Source organism: Vidua chalybeata, chromosome 3 (genome assembly GCF_026979565.1).
Source record: "Vidua chalybeata isolate OUT-0048 chromosome 3, bVidCha1 merged haplotype, whole genome shotgun sequence".
Classification (NCBI taxonomy): domain Eukaryota; kingdom Metazoa; phylum Chordata; class Aves; order Passeriformes; family Viduidae; genus Vidua; species Vidua chalybeata.
The window spans coordinates 42,774,918-42,801,019 of record NC_071532.1 but is presented as its reverse complement, the minus strand read 5'-3'; the positions used below and the strand labels follow the sequence as shown (position 1 = coordinate 42,801,019).

The 26,102-nt window shown below is 36.2% G+C and overlaps 1 protein-coding gene across 1 annotated transcript in view; it reads right to left on the bottom strand.

Moving 5' to 3' along the window:
* The window catches only part of WDR27 (WD repeat domain 27), a 91,201-nt gene that overhangs the window by 30,106 nt on the left and 34,993 nt on the right, over positions 1-26,102 (bottom strand). The window contains 3 exon segments of the mRNA XM_053938948.1: positions 11,095-11,151; positions 11,904-12,002; positions 21,712-21,814. Coding sequence (XP_053794923.1) covers positions 11,095-11,151; positions 11,904-12,002; positions 21,712-21,814 — 259 coding nt within the window.

Genomic DNA, 26,102 nt, shown 5'->3' with positions numbered 1-26,102 from the left:
GAGGGGAAGCTATGCGGCCTTGTCCAGGTAGGCCGAGGGGCTGAAGGTCTGGAACCGAGCCAGCTCCTGTGGACGGAAGGGTGGAGAGAAGCGGAGATGCCTTTGTTCCCCCCCCACACAGAGGGAAAGTGACAGAGAGCCTGGCGGCACCTGGAAATTTGCCGGCAGAGGAGAAGGAGAAAGGGGGGGGGATGATGCCCAGTGTGGGAGACGGGATGCTGGACCGAGATATCAGCCATCCAGGGAGTCTGAACTTTTAACCCTTTCTAGGAAATGAGGACTTTGTAAAATATTACTCCTCCTTGATTTGTACTGGAAGAGAGACAGGGACCTGAGATGTTAGAAGAAGCAATTTTTAGGTGGGAGGAGATGATGAAGTAGCTTTTGGCTGGACTTTTCTTGTTAGCCATGGACTGAACCAAAATCTCCTGCAATAGAGACTGCATTTTAGGGGGATGCAGTGGTGACCCAAGGAGACCTGCTTCAGCTTCTAACAGCACAGGAATGGCAAGAACAGAAGAAAGCTGAGGAGGGAATGGTGATGCCCTCTGTCTTCGGGAAAGAAGATGATCTCTGTTCTTGGACCCTTTACCCCAGGGGAAAATGGGGGGGACTGTAGTCCCAAGATGAGAAGCTGAACTGTTGTATCTTTGGGTCCGTGGCAAAGCATCCTTAAAGGAGCCCTATGAGCAGTCTGTCCATGCACGGTGGTGAGAGCACTGTGACATGGAAAGGAGAGTGTCACACTGGCAGATTTTCTCTGGGCGGTTGCCATGTGTGACATGGAAACACAGGAGGTGGCAATTGTGTTTCCTGGGGGGTCTGTGGTGCAAGAGAGACTTCTCTCTCCCTTGATAGCTTGAGTATTGATTATCTGAAGGGTGGTAATTTGATCAGGAATCCCGGGTGATGTTTCATGGTGGGTGTTTTAGGAATTGGGAGGAGGAGGGGTGTTTTAAAAGGTCTTCATCCTGGATTTCTGTGTTTTCTGTATTAGTAGTAGTTTAATAAAGTTTTTTTTTTTCCCTTTGTTATTAAGCTTGGGCCTGCTCTGCTCTGTTCCTGATAACATCTCACAGCATTTATTTGGGGAAGGTGCATTTTCATGGGGGCGCTGGCATTGCGCCAGTGTCAAACCATGACAGTAGGCCAGACTGTACAGGACTAGGGGGAAAAAGGGTATGGAAAGGCTGGCCTTCAAAACTTTTGAACTGCTGTAGATATTCAGGAATAATTCCCCCTGTGGGGTCTATTGTAAAATGTAGGTGAACTCAATGGGAAGAAATTATGACGTCTAACTGTAGTTCAGAAGGCTGAATGATTTCTTTATTGTAACTATGTTATAATACACTAATATACTATATAAAAGAAGATACTCAAACTACATACCTACTTTGCTAACTACTATATCTAACTAACTAACAACTTATAACCCTGTTCTCGAGAGTCTAAACACAAGTAGATCTGATTAGCCATCAGGCTTAAACAATCCTCACCAGAATCTAATCAAACAATCACCCCAGGTAAAAAATTCTCCAAACACATTCCACATAAGAAAAACAAGGAACAGAAACAGAAATTGTTTTCTCTTTCTTTCTCTCTGTACACCTCTATGAAGAATCCTGAGAGAGAGAGAAATATGCTTTCCACAGGGATCCATTGCTCATCCTGGGAAATATGCTATCAGCATATCAATAATTTTTCTTTTAACATTTTTACCAGTGAGGAACATTTTCATACTGATAGTAGATCTACTAATTTTCACCTTATCTATGAAGTTTCTGAACACTAAAATAAAATATCTCCAGCAAATTTCAACATTCTGAAAACCCCCTCTTTTTTTTTTTTTTCCAAATGCTTAAAATGAGAAGAAACCCAAAACACAAACAGACAAAACACTTAAAGATGAGTGAAAACAGAACTATATAATGGAAGATAGAGAAAAGGATGTTCCTTAAATCTTTAGATGATCCATGGAGTTTATATGTGAGAAAGCCATACTTGACAGACATATGTTACAACTCAGGAAACTTCCTATCCCCTAATTACAATGCAAGGTCTAGTCTTAACAAATACTGTTGAATTTATGGCCATGAGTTTTGAATATATACTGTGAAACCATAAAGGATTCTGTCTTGACTATAAACAAGGGGGGGGGGAATCTATTTCTGCTGAATATACAAATTTATAATTTGAGATTTAAAACTATGCGCATTCTATCTGCTTTTGGCTACACTAATAAAAAGCATTTGCCAGAAATTTATTTTGGCATAACACTGAGAAACAAAATTCATATGTCACTAGTCAGTTTTAAAGACCTGTGTTAGTAGAAGTTACACAACAAAATAATTTTATTTTCCACTTGTTTCAAAATTTCATATTTAACTAAATTGCCAAATTTGAAAGTAAAGATAACAATGTATTATAAATGCATTAATAAAACTCTTTTCTGTAATCAGGGTCAAATATGTGTAGAAATAAAAAAGGCAACTTTAAAAAAAATCCCAGCACTATTAATTCAATGTAGAATTTCACACTTTATCAGAAAAGTGCTTCTTTCATTATTTTTAAGTGCATTTTTAATGTGTCTAGGTATAATGGATATGGTATACATAGATGATAAATGTATACACCTTATGGGTAGAGCACAATTCCAGGTATTTCTTTAGGATTTAGCTATCCTATCATTTCTCAGTCTCCATCAGAGCTATTGCATTTCCCTTGAGCAAGTTAATTAATTTTCTAAATGGATGCTTGAGTTTCAACTTGTTAATAAGTAAAAGGCTTCACTTTGTCCCAAAAATTCTAGATAAAAAGATAGCCCTATCTTTAAGCATTTTTGATACAAAAATAATTCCTTCGCTTTAGAAAGACACAAGATAGAGACCTCATGAGAGCAAAGCCTATAGAGTCATGCCAAGAGAAAAACTGGCTCGTAAAATAATTTTTATCTTATATTAAGTTGTACTCAGTAATCCATAATAATTAATAAATAGATTTTAACACATTATTGGGATTCAGAAAAGACCACTAAATGATAAGATTTGACATGTCTGTATTAGCTGTAAGAAAACTTGAATAATCTGAAGACTGTGAGATAGTTTTAATTCTTGTGAGCATTGGCTCTGAAACAGATTCAGAAAGACAAAAGAAAATAAATAAAAACCTTGTTTCCACTTGTAATCTTTGTGACATGTCCTTGAAAGTGGTTTTGGAGTTGAAAACCCCAGGCATTTCAGGCAAATGATTGTCTCCTCTTTAGTCAACTCATGGTGAGTACAGGAAATAGAATAAAATTAAATAATTATGTTATGTGATGCCTGGAGTTATGCCTTAGAAGCTCTGACCCAGTTTGAGGTGTCCACAGAGCAGCTATCTGCAGTGTGGGTCCCAGGCCCACCAAGGAAATGAGGTCACAAGTGGACACACCTACAGCATTGCTCAGACATGACTGCAGGGCCCAGGATGAGCTGAGGCACATCCCCTGGGTCCTTGGCAGGACGCTGTGTGGTTAGAGGCTCCAGAGAATGCCAGTCCCAGCGGCCTACATTCTCTGGATTCTGGCAGGAGCAGCCCTGCACAACTCATAAGCTTGCATTTAGACAATGATGGTTGACCACATGGAAGAAGAGCATTGGGCCAATGGACCTTTGCTCTATTGAGCAGTGCTGCTCTCAAGGTCTCTTGTTTTAGCTTTTTTTCCACAGAAAACAGGTCAGGCATTTTCAAAACTGATTACAAGGAGAAAAAAAATCCACAGGGAAATTAACAGGTATTGGTATTACTCACCTCAAAAACATTTGCAACCATTTAGTTCAGGAGCCCACCCTGCTTCAGACTGAGCACTTTGTCTTTGAGCCTTGCAAGTGTCAGAGATACAGGGGTTTGATATCCCATGGAAACCCAGCTGAACTTGATGAACACAAACTTTAAAAAACTACACTTCCCACATGCTTTTTGCAAATTTGTTCAGTCCTTCAAATCATCATAAGACAATCCACAGCTCTCACACCCATCAAAAGGTTCATGCCTTTTTCCCACACAGCAACACAGCCGACATCTAGGCTGGAACATGATTAGCCATTCAGTTTCTTCTACTAACACAGGGCTGGGAAGAAATATGAGAGATTTCCTTAGCATGTACTGCTAGGAGATAGAAAATTCAATAAAATTCAATAAAATTCAATAAAATTCAAATTTAAATTTGAATTAGAAATTGAATTAGAATTAAATAGAATAAAACAGAATTAAAATGGAAGACACCTACAAGGATCATCTAAATCCAATTCCCTGATCATTTCAGGGCTGACCAAAAATTAAAGCATGATATTACAGCATGGGGCATTGACCTGTTCCAGTGTTTCACCATCCTCTCTATAAAGAAATGTTTCATCACGTCAACTCTAAATCTCCTCTAATGAATGTTCTTTGAGCCATTCCCACACGTCCTGTCACTGGACACTAGGGAAAGGAGATCAGCACCTCACTCTTCATGTTCCCTCCTCATGAAGCTGTAGAGAGCAATGAGGTCACTGCTCAGCCTCTTTTCTCCAAACTAGGCAAGCTCAAAGTCCTTAGCTGCTCCTCAAAGGGTTTGAAGACCTGCTATGATAGAGTGACTGCAATGGTCCACAAGGGAAAACTGACTGTTGTCCTCTACCTGGGCTTGTGTGAAGGCCTTTGACAATGGCCCATATGACATCCTTATCTCACAACTTGAGAGACATGGATTTGAAGGGTGAATTTGAAGGTTGGATAAGGAATTGTCTGGATGCCAGCAGGTCAAGGAATGTGATTCTCCACCTTCAATCTGTTCTCAAGGAGACCTAACCTGGGATAATGCTACTAGCTCTTGGGTCCTCAGGACAAGGAAGATGTTGGAGTATGTCCACAAAATGATCAGAGGAGTGGAGCACCTCTCCTAAGACAAGCTGAGAGAGCTGGATTTGTTCATCCTGGGGAAAAGGTGGCTCCAGGAAGATCTTATTGTGGTCTTTCAGCACTCAAAGTTTTTTATAGAAAAGGAGAGTGACCCTTTATACATTTAGATAGTGATAGGACATGGGGGGATGTTTTAAAATTAAATTTAATAATTAAAAGAAAGATTAAAATTAAAAGAAAGATTTTTAAAAATAAAAGAAATATTTAGGTTAGATGTTTGGAAGAAATACTTTGTTCAGAAAGTAGTGAAGCAATGGCACAGGTTGGCCAGGAAGGCTATGGATGCCCCATCCCTGGAAGGGTTAAAGGCCAAGTTGGATGGGGCCCTAAGCAATCTGATCTTATGGGTGGCAACCCTGTCCATGGCAGAGTGACTGGAAATAGATTGTATTGAATGTTGGTCATTCATTGCTTGGTCACAGAAGAAAAAGGCAGTGGCAGAGTCAGTGTGATTCTCAGTCAGATGTTAGCAAAGGAGCAGAAATGAGGGCACTAAACATTGGGATAAGTCCCAGATTTTTGTTTATTTCTGGTGTGGTATGATATGGCATGGCAGGATATATCAGCAGGGAAGTTATCTATTTCTTTCAAGAAATGTTCTTACATTAGCAAATAACTAGCTGGATAGAATACACCTACAGTTCTGTAAAAAAAAAAAAAAAAACATGTCACAGGGTCTCAGCAACTATAATATTCCAGACAGAAGCATTGTGAATGATTTATGAAAAAGCATAGATTAATCAATCCCTTCAGGTGACAAAAATCAGCATTTTAATGCTTGTATTACCATAATTTTTAAATATTTCAAACACCACTCTTCAGGAGCACAGCAGCTAGGAAGAGTGGTGATTGCAGATGTTGAATATTTCTATGAGATAAGAGAAAGGGGCAGAGGATCCCCTTATCAACATGTACTTTTCCCTGCCTACGCCACCACACAGCACAGCCCTGAAAGCAAGAAGACAAAGCAAAAGTCCCCCCAGCTGCCAGCTCAGCTCACAGGGAAAACTTGTTAGGGAGCGCAGAATCAAGCACTTCTGACACTGCTGTACTTTAAGAAGAGGACTGGAAGAAGAGGGACACAAAAGGAAGCTTTAAAGAATTTCTGCTTCGCAACTTTCTCCCTTTATGCTGAACACAGTTCAGATACAGCCAGGAGCTGGGCCAAGATATTTGGTGTGGCTATATCATACTCCATCAGTCAGCTGGAATCATTTTATGTTGCTATTTTAATTTAAGACAGAACTTGAGTCTGTTTTTCTTTTCATATTTAATCTGTTAGCTAAGACTTAGCTTTCTCTTTTCCAAAAGCTCATGTAGAATGCAGCTTATTCCACACTTCATTTTGGTTGTACTTCACCAAAATATATTTTAATGGCTGAATTCTGATTTGTTATACATCCACTATACGTCTGTAACATGACTGCCAATTAATTGGGCTTTAAATTTCTCAAAGACTATGTAAGAAGGGAGAATCTTCATGGAATGCAAATGCCTGAATTTTAATTGAAATGGAGGAAGAAGCTTTGTACCTGTTCTACATGAAAAGCCCGGAAACTTTAGAACTGGAACTTCCCACAGAATGGTTTCTAGTATCAGCAAATGTTCAACTGCATTCTATGAATGCTATCTGTTGAGCGAGTTAAATGAAACACTTTTCAAGAAAGAGAAATAAGATACCTTGACAGCTTTCTAAAGTGCTACATAAGAGAATTAAATTGTAAATTCTATTTCTCTATAAAAAATGTAGCTGAACAAACTCCTAACCATTAGTCCTTTAGTTCTTCCTGTTTGGCAAATCTTCACTTCAGCTCCTCTGGATGGAGGAGGAGACTGTATTCAAAGAACACTTCACAAAATACTTTTCTACATGCCTCTTCATGGAGCATGAAAAGCAGATGCTCACTTGCTTATACCTTTCAATATTGTATTATTGGCTCTTACAAGACAGTTATACAGTGTGTGAAGGGAACAAGTGAGGTTTATCTCATCTGGAAGCTTCCCTTTATTTCCTTCGAAAAGATGGGTTTTTTTCTGAGACACTGAACACACCAATTTTCAGAACTGTTAAGAGCAACCTCTGGTTCTCAGCAGCTCTGAAAACCAGGTCACAGGCATCTCACTTTTCCTATCTCTTTCAGAAACAAGGCTTAACTAGAAATTCAGAAACTATAATTCTTAACCTTGCAGCTTCCATCTCTTACTTAGGGCTTTCGTTCCCTCCCTCTAGGTACTCTGTTCATCTCTCCAACACCATCACTTCACTCCATACATATGTTCTTTTCCTCCAGTTCTTAGTCTCCACCATTCTCTCTTCACTCTCTATCTGACAGTTTCCAAGAAGATGTCTGTTCTCCAGATTATCCCTATGACCTACAGTTAGTGCCTCTCCTTCCCACTCCCAACCAATCCTCTCTCTTTCCAGCCCACAGGGAAGCCCGTCTAGATATTTGGTAAACAAAACTCACACTGAATAGCAGAGTAACCAATTGTTCCCTACCAGCCCTTTCAGCCTAGCAGTGCCATTTAATAAAGTATCTACCCTTGTAAGAAGTACCATAAAGATTTTATGACAAATATGCTATGAATTCAGATGCTTGCCTCTGCAAGAATATTTATCTAAAATCATGTAGTGTACAGCTGTTTTTTGCTGGCAACACATTTAAAATGCATGGAGTATTCAATGATTAAACTGAATTATATTGTTCTTTTTAGCTTATAGAAGGCTCTTCCTTTCTCTTTTAAAATCTGCCATCCTTCTTCATATGTTTTTCATATTTACTTGCAAGGATTTTTTGTTATAATTTTTTGCATTAAACAACATCAACTCATATTTTAATATATTGGTACACAATATTATTGAAGTTTGTTAGAAACTGTAAATGAAATTATCTTTCTGCTAAAAAGAGCAACATACATGTTCAGTGATGAACTCAATTTTGAATTCCCAGGGATTGGAATAAATTCAGTAGGACTATCCGCTGTGTCACCCTAGTAGCCTAGTTATCCACAGGCTCCACCACCCTTGAAGCAGGAGAGTGGAACAGCCCAAAACTCTATGTTCTTTTCTGTCAAAGCAGTTTTTAAGATGGCAAGGGCCAAGATCTGCAAACATAACTACTGGCTTAAAGGCAGCAGCAAAACAAGATGCTGTAGGAAACCAAGCCCATTTTGAGAGTCTCCCAAAGGTGGGTAGAGTTGAAGATCTTCTTTTCCCCCAAGATACTTAGACTGACACTTCTCTGCTTTGACTCAATTTCTAAATCCATTTAACTGTTGAAAGTCTGAAAGTTAAACAGTTATGCATTTCTCCAAACCAGAAGACTATGTCAAGATTTTTAACGTGTGGTAGGCTTGTATACTACACAGTCGTATCAGTGAATGACTGCTAATATTTTTTTTAAAGCAGCATCTTACATAAAAAAAACCCCAAAGTTTAATTCATGTTACAATGATTTGTTTGCTCAACAATACTCCAGGTGCTGTTAGCTTTTGAGGAGCTCTTTTTACCCCAGTTTCTACCTCTCTTAAGTCTTAGAGTCTTACAGAATAAGAAAGGGCACATGCAGCTGCCTTGAACGGCTTTATACAAGTATCTTGGAACCATTTACAAGTTGATTGGTAACAACCCATGAAAGATTAGGGCAAATTGCATTAACTGCTGTCCCTTCTTTTTTTTAATAATACCATCATAATAAATTTGTACATTTGAGGATGAAAAAGAGAAGGATATTGAACATGATGGTGAATAAAAATAAAATATTGATAAAATTTAATCAGACTGATACCTCAATAGTTTGAATAGAAAATTAAACTGGTATGTTTGTTAAATTTAGGAAATTTCCACTCCCTATCTTCATTCACTTCACTGAGATTAACCAAATGTGAGTACACAGATTGGAGTAATAGTTCAAGACAAGGACAGAAATACATTCATCCTCAGAAAAGGTCAGCAGGAGGCTCTATTTTATTTTTTTTTTTTAATTGCAATTGCCTCCTTTGGCTGAATGTTGATAAAGGAAATATCTTCTTACCAGACATAAACTACAGTACAGTCTTTGGCAAAGACAGTCTTCCTGCAAAGACTGCATTTCTCCTAAACTGTATAAGGAACGTTCAACAAAAAAGGTTTGTGAAATAAGCAGAGACTTTAAGAATTGGTATCATGACTCATGAGAACATACTGGCTCCTCTTTTAATAGGAAGAACATTAAATAGTCTCTCTCTTTCTCGGTCATGTCTGATTTGTCCCTCAATTTCAATCATACTCTGTATCAGAAGGTTCTCAGCCAGGCCAGATGACCGACTGCATTGCAGGATCAGCTCATCAAAAGCATGAAACTACCTCTCATTGTATCAATAGGGTGCTAGCAATGCACACGGATTTCAAAGTCATGATTCTGTCACAAAAAAATAACTTCCATGACAGCATATACCAATATTCAACTTCAGAAAACCAGCAGATGAGAATCGTGCCCTCATTTATTTTTATCCTGTTTCAAAAACACAGAGATTATTTATTGTTTCCATATTTGGAAGATAAGACTCACCCCTTTTTTAACTTAGAATTACTCAAATGTGTTATAGTTAATAACTACAGTTATTATAGTTGAACGTTGCAATAACCCTTAATGTATATTCTCTAAAATAGATTGAAATGCTATTAATGGTTTGGGTAAAATAAACATTCTTCCCTACTTAAGCTTTGAAAAATGAGCGAAAACCAGAAAGTGACAATAAGGAGCTAAAACTGAGAAATCATCTTGAAAATTAAAATAAATGCAAATTTTCTAACTTATTTCCCTTCTCCAGCTTTCATAGCAATCATTTCATAAATTATCACAGAATACCATATGATGAAAGCAAAATGCCCCCTTATAATAATATCATATCCATCCAGTTTTTCCCTCTTTTCTGGAAGAACACTTATGCAAGTGAGAATTATAAGAATGGTTGGAATAAGCTACCTCATGGACAGGTGCTGGGCAAGCAACAATTGAACTGGAGCACTGACAGAACACCACACTTTTGGCTGGATGTTTCCACAGCAAAAAACTTAGCTATAACATCTGAATTTCACTCATCAGCCACTTTCTTATTTTCACCCATTTCTCTTTCTCATGCCAGTGTTTCCCTTTGAATGCAATGGGGCTTTATGCAGTGGCTGTTCAGAACCCAATATAAATCTTAATTGCATTCATTCAAACATTGGATGAAACAAGAATAGAGTCAATTTTAAATCCCTAACCAGTAGTAGAAATGGGTACAAAAATTTTCCAGTATTGGAAACTCTGACTGCCTAATACAAAGTCTTTCTTTCAAGGTATGGGATTATTCTTTTCTGATTAATTTATGGTTTTCTTCTTTTCTACTCTACAAGCTTATAATTTCATTGCTTAGCAGCTTATCCTGGTGCCTTGGAATGTAATTTCATGCTATATTCTACTTTGGAAAGCCCATGTCAGTTTTTGGGGGTTTTTTTGTTTCGTTTTTGTTTCTGTAACTCCCCCAAAAATAATTACTTAGAAAGCATTTTGGAGTGCATATCATGCAGAATTATTTAGTAAATCAAATTTACATTTTATCTGTAAATTTGCAGCAGTTTTACACATTCCTTGCTTTTTAGTAATGTGTTTCTCATAAAACCGTCTTTGAAATCTTTCCCCCAACAGTATCTATGGAGAGAGTGATCAGCTGGTTCAAGACCACAGGCCTTGTTTCTCAGGAAAGAGCTCTTCAAGAAAAGGATTTGTGGCTCTTGAACTTCAGATTTGGCTCTACCGCTAATACTTAACTGACTGTGTGATGTTTGATAAAATTTAGTATTAAAGGGTTTGTGCCCCAAGGCACTCGCTTACCAGTCTGGCTTGGAGCCACAGCCAAAGTTTATTTTAAACCATTTGTAGATTCTGTCCCCTTGATTAACAACTGATTTTCCTGAACTTAATTATTTCCAAGTCTTGATTCATGCTACTACTGCAATTGAGCCTCTAGACTTTTGACAATTGAACTCTAATCAGATGTTTTCCACCAAAATGCATTCCAGCAGCTGGACCACAGATCAGAATTTTGCAAGGCTACAGTCAGTTCTATTCTTACAGTATATCTTTTTTGCAAAAATATGTTCAGGGCAAAAAAATTAATAAACCATACCATTTGATTGAATATAACATTGCTGAATCCAAAGACCAGAAATACATCATGTTCACCCTAAAACAGCAATCAACAATTTCTCAGTTCAAATAATATATACATAGGGAATAAAACTTCCAGAAATTCTAAAATCACAGAAGTGCTAACATCTATATTTACAAATGGAAGGAGATATATAAATGTTAACAATATTCCTACAAGTAAAAGAATTTTATTTACTCCTTAAGTATCTTTAATAGCAACTAGTATAATCAGTGGTGATGAGGCAGTGAAGTAAACAGAAGCTACTGTCCACTCTTATATAAATATATATAGTGGCCATTGTTGTGTATTTAAAGTAAGGAAAAAAAAGTAGAAAGTATAAAGCTTCAATGCAAATTCAATACATGAAAACAAAGAAGGTAAATCCATAAGATTAAAAACAGCATACAAAGAATTCACTTGATAAACTAGCTGCAGGGAAGCTTGGGTGTCAAAATAAAATTTAGAAAACAAACCTCTTTATATATTGCTGCACTACAATTAAACCATAACACAGAGATGTGATGCTGTTAGTGTAGTACAATGATAACTAAACAAATAGAAGTTGTTACTATATAATGTCTAACTTCTTTGAAGTATTTTTCACCTATAGATATCTAAAAGGCTCAAAGCACAACAGTAATAGTTTTTCAAAATATTGTGATAAATCTATTTCAATAGCTATTCTGACACAGCATAATTAAAATAATGTTGCTTTTAAAATCTTTCAGGCCTTTGAGTTATTTTACATGTTTTCATTACAAAGAGAAAAAATAGCAGTGGCTTACCTGTGGAGATGAGAGATTAAAACTGACATTGATTACAGATTCTGTGTGTCTCCCCAGTTTACATAAAAAAGTGCTTGAACACATTTCATACACGTAAGCCTAAAAAACAATGAGTTGATATTTTCAGTATTAAAAAAATAACCACATTCTTGAAGCATTAAATTATAGTGTAGGAACACTAAATATACAGCCTACAAAGAAGTTAGAAAATTTTAATCATTGGAGTTATCTAACTTAGAAAGGTATTAGATTCCACTTTAAAGAAAGGATTTAAATTCCAAAGAACATCATTTCAAATATATTTTTCAAGGGTAATTTTTTTACCTGCTTCTTGAAGTACACCTAAAGTTTAGTTATTTACAGGGGAAAGAGTGCATTTTTCTTTCTAATTTTTTTTTAAATTTGAGTTAATTTAAGCATTTACTAAATTATCCCAAATTATAGAAATCAATTCTAAGATAGTGATGACTTTCATATCTGTTTAGCTCTTGTATTGCCCAGGGCATATCCTTGGAAGGCCTTTTTATAAATACCTATTTTATTCCTTTAATTCTGTCTAGCCTCTATTCCAGGTCAGCTTCTTTAGGCCTCAGTTCCCTCTAATGGAAGGAGGAACAAAGTAGAGGCAAAGTCAATGACAGCAAGAATCAAGAATACAAAATGCTCTGATTCACAAAGAAACATGCTACATCTTTTAACCAAGAGAACATCCCACAGAGAGGCATGGTTAGTGAAGCTGAAATTTTTCCGTCATAATCCAGTGGCTTAGAGAACTTTGCCAGAATTTTCCAGTAAAAATTAGTTTTCCATTCCAGGTCCTCAGTTTAATTTGGGAAGGACCATGTTCATTTTTGGCTTAATCTTTATGTGCCTGTTCCACTCTGTAAAATAGATGTGATAATATTTCATTATTAAAAAAACAAAACTCTAAAATTTGTTAAACCCAGGTATTCTGGTAATTTATTCTATTCCACACAGTTTCTAAATCAACCATTTGGCTCATACCTTTCTTTCAAAAATGCTGTGAAGCAGTTGTGCAGCTTAATTATAATCTAGCAAGAGTGTATTTGGTGCTGTTGTCACACTTCTCAGCCTAAAAAGTATTCAAACACTTACCTCCCACCTTTCAAGAGATGATTCTTAGCCTTGACCTAGAGATTAGGCTGGGATGCAGCACTTTTCCAAATTGTCGCATTGTCGCAGATTCATTGGATCAGAGGAAAGTCATGGCAAACAGCTACTGGTAGAAGCCCACCTGTAGCTAACCACTGAAGCATTGGAGAACATGGGAAAGACCAGATATGGGAAAGCCCTTTCCTCTGACCTTTACCACAAAGACTCTATGCTCCTGTTGAACAGCTGCTAGGCAAAACACACAGAACATGGCAGGGAACACAACATGCCCATTGCATGTCACTCTTAATAACCTATCCTAATGGAACTACTACTAAATGTCTTTCCAATACCATATTCTTAGCCCTGTAAATCCTAAATATTTAGGTGTTTGTTATGGCTCAACAGAAAAAGGGTCAAAGTCTCTAGCTACATGCAAGAATAGTTTATTGCGCTGTGGCAGCTATCATCTCTTCCAATAACTGAAAGGAAAAGTAATAGTAATTTTCTGAGCAATGTTGACATGCAAGACAATAAAAACTGATTAAAAGAAAAACATCATCACATAAAAGCGGATAAAACCAGCTTCTGTTTAAGTAGCTTTAACCATAGATATTTAAACTAGCCCGTGACAGTCTGAATTCTGAGAATAAATGTTAACTTGGTTAAAGATTGAAAGTACATTTATTTTAAACTTCAAAAGTTTAAAAATAAAACACAACAGAACCTCTGAAGAGAATTGTACTTTAACAGAACTAACACTCATAAGAAGAGGAATAATTCCAGTATAAACATTCTTCTGCTATAGTCGGCCATCATTTTAGTTTTGCTGTATTTTCTGATGTCATCCTAATGGTTTTTCTATTCTATACTTACTAGATTATTTTAGTATAGTCTTCTCTACAGAAAAAAAGAAAAAAACAGAAACTGAATTATAAATGATACCATTAACATTAGCCACAGAAGAATAAAAAAGCTTGAAAATATTAAATCAATGACAGAGGAAGAACAGATTTTCAGCAAACCAAAAGTAATGAAAAAGAAAACAAAACAGTCTAGGAAGCACTCAGCAATACCCAAAATGCATATGTACTTATAATGTTTTAGACTTCAGCCAAAGTCAACCCCCTTTTTTTATATTAAGATGAATTTTGTCGAATAAAAATACTGATTCAGTAGATATTGGTATTTCCTTTCCAATTCTTGCTGAGGGTCAGCCAAAAATAAAAAATAATTTACCTGTACCAATAGCTTTCAAAGAAGTTTCCTGGACCCATAACCACATACTTACTTGTATTTCCTTTAACTAGACATTTGAAGAACTTTTGGAGTAGTCAGTTTTCAGTAACCCAGACTGTGACAGTGTATTTAGCACCTTACAAGTATACACAAGCTTCTGCTTTCTTCCCTAGACTTGTACCAAGAGATAGGGAAGAAGGGCAAAGGCCCTTCCTTGAGTGGAGGAATTTCTATCCAAATGGAAAATTACTTAATTCTACTGCATTGGTAGACAGAGTGTGCTCGATAAATAAACGCTTTATCTGCAGAGTTTCACTGTAAATTCTTTCCTCTGTTTTCTCACTCTCTAACTTATTCCCATCTGTTCCCATTGCCCCCTAGTCCAACCCATGGCCATAAACATTTGTGTCAAACTACTTACACTCCTACAGCCTCATGGGATAGGAAAGAGAAGGAAGCAAATCATAAACACTTGACTAATAACAGAAGAATTCTCCTTGTTATCAGCTTTTGCACAGGGATCAGAAAAGCAACACCAGTTTCAAGGAAAACCTTTTGCTGCTGCTGTGGCTTTAAGCTGAAGCATGTATTTTACAAACAGATCACAGGAAAATAACACAATTAACAAGCAAACAGAAAGACATTGAAAGATACCTAATTTGGCCTTAAACAAATAGAGATGTTTTCCTCACATGTTTTACATGGATTGGCCAATGTCATCACTTTTCAGTGACTATTTTTCCTAATATTTCAAATGAGCTACAGAAGACAGAAATGTTAGAGGGATAGAGTCCCTTGGTAATCTAACAAGTTTTTATAAAAGAAATCTGCAGTTATTAATAAGGCATTATTGGCCATTTGCTTCCATCAGCGCCGTCAAACTTGATGCATAATCCCGCAGTACATGATATAAGTGTTTGACTTGCACTGCATCACTCCCTATTTATACTGGGGCACATATTCCACTGAACCATGTATTTTTCCTCAATTTCAAGCTAAAAAAGCTCCTGAACTACTTAACATAAAGAAAAATAACAATTAACCTGAAGCAGACACCAAGCATTGAAAGTTTCAGCCCAAAAACAGAATTATAGTGGAAAGTCTTAGACTACCTTAACTATTGGTATTGGTGCCAAATCCACACATAATAAAACAGATTTCACAAGCATCCTAAGCATTGATTAATGCTCTTCAGTCCCAAGATATCTTATACACTTACCACATGATAGCATGGAAAGTCTAATCAAGCCTGGCACCAAAATGTTGAGTACAGTACACCCTCTCAGAGTCCCTTTCCCTTTTAATGACACTTCTAGAGACTGTCTTTCTGGTATTCATAGGAAACTTCCCACTATAAGATCCCAGTTTCCATATGATTTCCTTTGACATAACTAAAAAATGAGTGACAGTGAATATTATTAATGCTCTTTATAATTAAAATAGTTAATATTATACATATCAGTCATCTCTCAAGATGCAGGGGATATTTTTCAATCTTCTGGCAGTTATAGCTAACACATTTGAATTTTCCTCACTAAAAAAAATTACATAAACCATATCTGACTTCCCTCTCTAAGCCACCCTTCTATGAAGCTTCCAAACTGAAATTTGTGCCAATTCAGTTTCTATTTAATTTGCTAATTTTAAGGCCTAATGTATGTGATTGGATTTATTTGTTTTAATATCAAATTTATGCAGCACCATGCACCACTGAATTTAGGTTGCCTTTACTTTTGGAAAACACGTAGTGTTGCCAGAGTACAGAATTATAAGTTGAAGACTTTATCGTAAGAATTCACATCTCACTATGAAGCAGCATGGTTGTATCACACCCATTTTGGCTCTTTTCTGACTGCTGCTAGGATTCTTCTCTGTATCAACAGTACCAATAATTGCATTTCTGGTTTGTGTGCTGGTGTTGACTGACAGCAGTACTGAAAGATTCAGATGCTGCAAACGACCTTCAACCAAATTTTTGTACCAGATGTACTAATCATACCCAAAATTCAACTACTGTCAAGAATTGAGACCAAGAGGTACACATATAGAAAACACAAACCCTGGGGATATAAAACTATATATATCCACTTTTAGCACCTCACTGCTGTATGCATTCCAAAATGAACATTGGGTATTCATATCTACTTCAGCTTCCTGTTTTGACTGTAGTTGAACATGGGGTATCTTTTATAAAATTAATTTTCTTAACCAAAAAGGCTAATTTCTCACACTTCCTCCTATCTCTCAAAAACATCAGCAAAGTTCAATGTTAACACAGTAACAAAGTGTTACTGTGTTTCAAATTCAGTTTGAAAGAAAAAAAAATTGTTCAGTAGTAGTTAAATAGTAAAATAAGTTAAATAGTAAACTAAGTTAAATAAGTAAAAGAATACATCTATAGCCACCAGAAAATCTTCCACCTCTCTCAGCTGCTAATCTAGTTTTGTGGTGGTCAGGTCTGAGGCATAGTAGCCTAGATAAGCAATAGCCTGAACTGACCAAAAAACACAAAAAAATAATTAATGTGCTCATACTCACATAACTCTATGGTTCATAAAATAAACAACAAAGGCCAAGATTTTCAGTCATCTTCAAAGATACACCCAAAGAGACAGTGAAATAACAGCATACCCAAAGTCATGACTGTATGATCAAGAAAGCAATATTTCTCTGTCCACTTCTAGGAAAAGGGGCCTAAAAGCCAACCACACTACCAAGGAATCCAAAAACCTCAGGTTCAAGACTAAAACAAAACTGTGCTTCTCTTTGGAAAGGGGTAGATGTTCTCCATCAATAGCTGGCAGAGAAGCTGTCACAGTCTGTCATTCATTCTCTGCTATGGATTTAGTTTTGCCAAGCAATGTCAGTCCTGCCTTCTCCACAGTAAACATTACTAATGCTATTTTCTCCAGATGTTTCCTGTTAAAGCCTATCTTAGTTAACCAGTATAGACACATAAGATAAAACTTGACTAATATATTACTGGAATACCAATCACACTGAAAACCAAAATACTTCAGATAGTTGCTACCACTGCTTCATATAATACATTCTGTTCTGCAAGCCCTCTAGTATGAAGTGTAGACCAAGACAACAAATACAATACAATACCAGTATCATACATTTCTAAAAGTAATTTTCCAGTAAAGAAAATATCCTCCTCTTTTCTCCAAATAAATTATTAAAGCATACTTTATCATATATTAAATATACCTAATTTAAACCACAGTGATGCCTCCAAGATATCCTCCCAAGAGATATGGAACAAAGCATTCTAGACTATTAACTAGTCCTATCTCTTCCATTTACATACAACTATGTCAGAATATCTTTGCCAACTCCCTCATTTGTAGTCTTTTACCTAACATTATTAGTACCTAAAAAGTTCTAATGAAGTGGGCTATAAAAGGGAGAAAATTGACCACACAATTTTATCATTCACATATGGGGTTTCCTGAGGTCTTTCTTCTTTGGTATCTTTTGGTATCATTTAATGCCATTTTTAACCTAAGATGCAGTTTTTAAGTTTACCACACCACAGACAAACCAGGATGGAAGTATTTCATGAAAATAGCTGATCACATCAGTAACAAACTGAGACAGGCCTCATCTAAACTCTTAGACAAGAGGAGAGAAGAAAGATACCATTGCTAATCTCCACTTTATAATTCAGAACTGACAGACTAAGTGAATAATAATATATTTATGGGGGTTGAGAAATACAGTCTTCTTGGCAATGATTACATTAGGAAGTAGTGCAGTGAAAGAAATTTAGATGTACAGAACAAAAGAATGCAGGCAGCCCAACTCCCAAATGTATTTTTCTGGTAGTAAAACATTACAGTATATTGCTCAGCAGCACTGATATTTTATTTGGAATATCAATCTCGGTAGCTACTTAAACTAAGGTGTCAACTATAAACAAATTCTACAGTTTGTGTTATGCCTGATACAGAATCTTGTATCTGAAAATCACTCAATCTGCAAATAATATCAGGTCTGGGTTTGCATCCAGCCACCATTCACAGGTTTGCAAAACGCTTTGGATTTGCCCCCAGACCAGCATCACTTTCCAGCATCACTTGCATAATGAGAACATACTCTAAAACAAATTTTGCATGAAGGTTAATATTCAGAGGCTCACAAGTGGTTTTTAGACTGATGCTATGTATAAGAATCAAATTGCTTTATCTTGTCTCCTGCTACTCCTTTCAATGATGCAGGCCAATGGGCTACTGCTTCAAGCTTTGGTGCCTTCACAGTTGGAAGGCATAAACTTAACCTTGGATTTAGAATGTGTTTCAAAGACAATGTTGTAAGCAAAATCCTAGACTTTTTTGAAAAGTGTAAAAAAGAAGGGAAGAGAACATCCATCCATTACCCATGTATTTTTTGTTATTCATGCAGCAACCTTCTATACTAAAAAACTTCTGAGTTTGTGATATGGGTCAATCTATGTGAACACAGGCTTTGAGATTTGGCATGGACAGAGAGTTTTATATTAGAAAATCCAATTTCAGCACTAGGGTCAAAATGTACCTCTTAGAGTCTACAGTTCAAAGAGAGCTAGCAAGAATGAGTCTGAAAGTAATTAAAGAGACAAATATTTATTTCTTCATTCCTGGAAACTTGGAATTTATTCAGAGAGCCCTAAGGTCTTCAAAGACAAAAATTAAGTGGCTAACTAGACATAAAGTAAAACAGCTAACTAGAACTACATGGCACAGAAAGAAAATTAGTTATTTTTATTATAAAAAGTAGCATTTCACACTGTCCAGATATTTCTTGTATTTTTACACTGAAAGTGCTTTAGTCAAACTTTTAGGTAAACAGTTTTGTACAGAGTCCAGCAAAATGGAAATCTAAACCCAATTAAGGTATATTAAGGTCCAATGTCCTTGATAATACTGATAGTAAGAAACCTGTCCACTTGTAAAATGGTTAGAAATTACAATATTATGTGTATTCAGTTAAGCAAAAGTCAACTAAATTCACTTGTAACCTTAGGCCATTTAGTATGCATTAGAAGTATTAGCATTTTATATTTTCTAGTCACAACTAATCAAGGACAATCACAGTCCAAAACCAGGATTCTGGTTACCTGCTTTTCAGACTCTCAGGTCCTACACAGGTCTTTGCAAAGGTTCTCTTAAGGAAGTTGGAGTAATCAGTTAGGGAAACACTTTCAACTCCAGTTTACAGTATGTACAAATCTCACACTAACACACACCAGAGCAGTTCAAATAAAACCACATGGCTACTTCAGCCACAGAGAAGCTACATCAAGCTCTTATATAAAATAGGTCATACACCCTCAAAGTAGGTAGACAGAAAAGGCAAACAGAATTTTCATCTCTTTTTTTACAATAACATGTTTTGGTTTGCTGTTTCTATGTCCTGTAGGAATGTGATTTTGCTATTAATGTGTAGACAACATATTCCTCTCTGTCAAATACTTCAGATATTGTGAAATACAAAAGGCAGTTTAGGGTCAACATCTCTCAATTATATTCCAATTATGCCTCTTTTGGCTTTAAAATCAATCACATTTGTTAACTACAGGGTGCAAGAATTGCACTTGATAAAGTAAACTCCAAGATGACTGAAAATGCAGTTGCTTCTCAGTGAAAAGGTACATAACCTGTTTCCAGAATGCTTTCTTTGGAGAGAATGCTTTGTATCCACACTACTGATTTTCTATGCAGCTTATTCCAGTAGACATTAATTCATGTAATCTTCAGAAATATGAGACTTCTTGATACTATTAAAACTGTTCCAGTCACACATTAAGCCATTTGTCAGAATACTTTGTCAGAATTAGTTGAAAAATACGGATGGACTATTCAGTGCAGCATTCAATTTTCTGTTTCAAAAGGAAGCACAAAAGTATATCCAGCCTCAACACTTCAAAGGGAAGCCTCCTAAAAAATGCCCCAAAACTGCATTTTATCCTAAAAGTACAGTATAAGCAAGAGTCCAAAACTTGACTCAGTTTTCCTGTGGGGACAAGAAGAACAATGGAAGTTCTCTACCGACATAGGATGCAAATTATCCAAAATCCCAACCCAGGAGCCACACTAAGAAGTATTGACTGGCACTGTGCCCACCAGGGACCACACGCCAAATGGAGCAGGATGCTTGCCAGCTATTCAGCTTCCTTTGATGACCCACCATGTGCCAAGAATTTGAAGCAAGGACAAAATCACGCTTTCTTTTCTTGAATCAGCCCTAATTCCAAACAAATATCATAGTGCAAAAGAGAAGACAAAAAGGTCTTGTGACTGCACACCTATTTTTAAACAATTCAAAAGCTTAATTAGTAACCTCAAATAAATATATTAGTATATCATATATATCATGACCTGAGATTAATATTATATGCATTTCTTCAAAGACATAGCAAAAAGCCCTTCTTTTGTATTGTAATTGTATTATTCTACATTTTGAAATGCTATTTACCAGAAACTTGAAAAATATGTTTAATCATGAAAATGTCAAGAACACAACACCTATTGTCAAACATCCAGCAATATGCCAATAAAATCTCTAACTTTCACACGTTATTTGAGCCAGTATTTCAAAACTAGCCAGAAGAAAAAATTCCTCTTGTTCTGAATTTGAAGTTGACCAGAAACTCTGTATCATGTTCTGATGATTAAACTAGAAATACTTCAAATAAATTTCAACAGCATTCCTACCCAGCTGTTTTAAAAGGATGTGTTTGCAATGAACCCAACCTCAGTCCAGTTTCAAAGGTCTATAGTACAAGTTAGCAATCTTCCATCTCTTCACAAACATCAAGACAAACATTCTGCCAACAATGCAGGCATTACTGAGTTAAAAACTCAAAAAGGTAGCAATACACATGTACTCAGGATTCATTTCTAAATAATTTAAATATTATTGACATTGATTCAGAAGAGAACCTGTCTGGAGAGAGAGCAAACACAGAAAGGGTCCAGAAAGTTCTAATTCCAGTTGAATGACTTCTGATTTTTTATTCAGCTGATTGGTTCATAAGAAAGCCATACTAAAAGATTCATCACCCTGTATTTGGGAGCTTAAGTAAATTAATTTGTATTTGCCAAGTAATTGCTACGGAGTTCCTACTGGTCAGATAGCTATATGACACATAAAACTGTGCTATAGGGAACACCATTCTCCTCATCTTTGATGGCACATGACAATCCAGAGTCAAATATCATGGAAACCTACTATTATAGAAACAATCTTTTAACAATTACTTTGAGTACTAAGATTTAGCTGCTTTGGGATTTTTCAGACAAAATTATCATGAATCATATGTAACTGCTACATGTAAATGAACTATACAGAAGTACCATAGATTCCAGTAATGCAGATTAAGATGAATCCTAGAACACTTTGAAAAGGCTCTTTTAGATACAATATGAGTAGTTCCGGTAGTTTAGGAGGAAAATAAGCAAAAACTACTTACGTATTTGTCATCTGATCCACTGGCTATAAAGCGTCCACAGGGAGATACTGCAATTCCACATGGGTAGCAGTGGCTACTGTGCCCTTCAAAACGACGTTCACACCTACAGAGAAGTTTCTGTGTTATTAACACCAACTAAAAATTACCTCTTTTACTGCCATTTTCATGAAATCCTCCTGGTATCATGTTTTTCTTAGTCTATAAATTCACTAAGGCAAATCCACAAATTAAGTTTTAAATATATCAGCAGTAGGATTTTGTTAAAACTGGAAGACGTTGAAGAAAATTAATGACTAAAAATAAAATGAACAGACAAAACTGCCTCAGGACAATGACCAAACCCATGCTTTGGCCTTGTTTAGTTTACAGGGATAGAAACATCATTAATAATTAGAAAGGAGGAGCTGTGATGCCTATCAGTTAGCTAAGGGGAAGCTGTTGTGAAAGTCTGCTCCATGAGGATTTATAAATCTCCCTCAAGTTATTTATATCAAATGAAGATGCAGTATGTGGAATCATGACATAAACAATTATTGCTTGCTTTTCTCACACCCAAATCTGAATATTTAACCTTTGTTGCCTATTTACATTTCTACTCCATACATTAATTTATTGGACATGGTAAGTCAAGAAAGACAATATCCAAACATTCCAAAGTGAAAAATCTCTCTCTCTGTTCTATAACTGTATATAACTTCTTACCTATCTGTGTTAAAATAGTCTAAAGGAAGGAACAGATTTAAAACTAATGCAAGAAATTAATTTATTACTTTTCATGTTAATATTGCAAGAAGCATTGTAGAGTAAGTTTCAAATAGTTGTGCACACTTGGGCCATTTAAAAATAATAATGCTTTTAATGAGTTGAAGATTATTATCCACCTAAAAAGCACCACATGATTGTAAAGAACTATAATAGCCTTGCAGACAGCATAAAACTAATGTTAAAAAAATTATTTAGTGTTTCCTCAATATTAAAAGATATTTTAATACAAGTTTCAACACCATTCAGAGCTGTCACTTACATATGTATACCTCATTTCAGAAGTTTGTTTTTATACCTCTGAGGTATTATTTTAAAACAGTCTTATAATAAACTATAGTCTTCTTTTGTCTTTATCATGAATGCTGTCAACTTACCCTTCTTACAAAACAAATTCCCATACTTCACCATAGTGCAGATGTCATATATTCTTTTTTTTTAAAGTATGCTAGAACCAGGAACAAATTTGAAACAGTAAAATCTCCTGCCAACTCCTGCGATATACATGTTTTCCTGGCCAGTAAAATCACAGAAGCTGTGTAAATTCAATTGATTGAACCTAGGTGCAGATAGCTCTAAATTTTTATACCATATTGTTCTGTTCTAGACACATATGCGTGTGTAAGAATGCACTAAATGCCAAGCTGGTTTCATTCACCCAGGTGAAACAGACATACTTAAACAAAAACATTACTTTGTAACTGATCTAATTGCTATCTCTTCTAAAAGACACTTTTGAATGCATGAAAAGACATCATTTTATACAGCCTAACTCTGAACTTTACTGTATACTGTATAACAAAACTACTGATATTAACAGACCTTTTGAGCATACAGTAACCAGACACTTCAACTCAGACAAGTTCTATCTTGAAACTGCTAAAATAACCCAACTTATGAGAACACTACAGTTCAAGAGAAGCATCTTATGAAGATAGCCAATTACTTTGACTATGTAAAAACATTCTTGAACTTCATTTTTTCACAAGAATATTCAGAGACTTTCAGTAAACAATGGCCACATTTGGTCTATTGAATAACCTGCCTCTGTTCAAGCTTCCTATTTACAGCAAAGGAGAATACACTAGCTACCTCAGTCTCCACAGCATTCTCCTCCTCAGTTAGGCTTCCACACAACATTATTCATTGTGTAAAGTTCTCCTACAACTTAGCCTTGAGTCCCAGTTGTACTGTTTGCAAATTTCAGGGAGATTTTTTTTCTGAGTGCCTTTTCACAGAGAATTTGAGGAAAAAATTCTCTTTAATCTTGTACTTGTAAGATACATCAGTATCACGTGAAAGAAAATTCATGAGAAAAATAAACAAAATTCATAACCACTGTCCCTCCCAAAGGTGTCTTCAGGTTCACCATTCTTCCTTAAGTAGAGCACTGGTCATCAGGACTACTTCTAAATGTTTAAGACCTCATTGCCAGGGCCTGTAAAAGATCATTTATTTCCTCAATGGGGTCTTCTTCACAGAAGAGTCTCCTATTAAAACACTGCAAAAAAACTTCCTTTCAAAATAAACACCTCTGTATTTGTGACCAATAACTTGAATATTTCACCTATAAATAGATATGTAAGGGCTAACAGGATTCCAAGGTTTTCACTGATCTTTTCTCTGTTACACCACAGCAGTATAAAGCAATGTCTCAGTCATAGAGTAGTGCCCTTTCCCTTGTGCTAGTGCAGCCACAGTAATAACCAATACACTGGATTTTATTTTCTTAATTGTTTTCTTGTTCAACTTTTCCAAAATATCAGGATATATGCTCCATTAGAAGTTCAGCTAGTTCCCCAACCTCTCAAAATCCTACTTAAAAAGACATTAAAAAAAAACTGATTCCAATTAAGCTTTTCACAGAATTAAGTAGAAATTCTGTGAGTCAATCTATTAACTCTAGATATCTACAGGTATCACAGCAATAGGAAAAAAGTGGACAAAAAATCATAGCATTATTAGATAGATACTATGTGTATGATTTTAGCTTATTTTAGGGATTGTCTTCTTTCAGGCTTTTTTTTTTTTTTAAGTAGCAACAGGTGGTGATCCAAATTATTTTGGATATTGCAGGCTTTACGTGGCCAGCTGGCGTGCTTTCCAGCCTCCTAAGAATGCTTTTCTGGTCAGAGCTTTTCAAGGGTTACCATGACAAACATCTGGTAATTGCATGGGACAGCAAACAGCCAAGTTTTCCCTATGTTCTTCATTGTACATCTTTTAGTGCACGTTCCAAAATATGTATCTTTTTATGTTGCAAAAAACTTGAATAATATTAGGAAAAAAGTACAATTTTTTTCTGTCTTTGGAAGAGAAAGATACTGGAATGTGTGTCTCTATAAATAAGAGAATACTCTCGCAAAGAATTCTATTTCATTCTACTTGATGCATTAAAAAAAAAACTGCAAACAAAAGTTTGTTGTGTGGTTTTTTGTTTTTTTTTTTTTTAAACCACTTTCATTTGTATTCTGTTACTTCGTGCCAGTACTCTGGTATTTGGTCACAGACCCTTCAGTACCAGCAGATCTACTGAGGCTCTGCAAAATGTGAGTAAACTTGACAGCAGCAGTAGCTACTTTAGATGTACTGAACACATGGGTTTCATTTCACTGAAACACCAAACCCTTCACATAGGAGTGCCTGCTGTCTTTACCATAGCATCCAGCAGGGACCAGATCCCTGTGTTCCCCATCCTCTATACTTTCATGCATCTCCAGTCCCAAACTTGGAGGAGCTCCAGACACTCTTTTATCTCTCAGAATCTGGATAGCTAGAGTCAAAAGCTCCAAGGGAAAAAAATATAAAGGCAAACCTTATGTTCAGAAGAAACCAAGAAGTAACCAAATTCTGAGTATGTGTATAATTTGTATCTTGCTTAGGATGATGTCAAGCAGCTAGTTCACAGTGAAGATGCAAACTGAAAAGTATCTCAAAATTCAAACTGCATGTCTGACTCTTAGGTCTTAAAGAGCAAATGTAAGAAAAAGTATGAGTTCCCTGTGGCTGCAGGAATTCTGCTAAAATATGTTGCCAGAGGAGCTTATGATCTAGTGGCACAGCATCATAACACTATTTGGAAATTTTGCCTTAATGTCTAATACTATCTTCATACAATTGGCAGATTCTTTCAGAGGCTGAAGGTGAAACTCAGAGTGTGAGTCAGAGGCAGGCAGCTACTACCACCACAGGTATTAGTGGATTGGGTGTTGGGAGCTCTTCCTAACACATTGTCCCTGCTATTCTTATTACCTGCAACAGTAATCTAGCACCTACTACATCTACCTCCTCACACTACTATATTAGCATCCCAGACTTCCAAATTGGACTGTACTAACTCTTCCCTGTTCTCTCCATTTCTGGGTAGGTAATAAGCACAGCACATCTGACAGCATAGCACAACTGTCCCTTTCTGCCTTCCACATTAATTTTCAATTTCAGCTGTTATTGTACACCCTGCTCTTAGTCAATATCACATGAGCTCCCCCAGCAAGTTTCTCATACCCTACCTTTTCTGTGGAAAGTTAAAAAAAAAAAAAAAAAAAAAAAAAAAAAAATCTATTTTCATAGGATCACTAAGTGACATCATGGTTGAGGTTGTTAGGCAACTTTGGAGGTCATTTTATCCA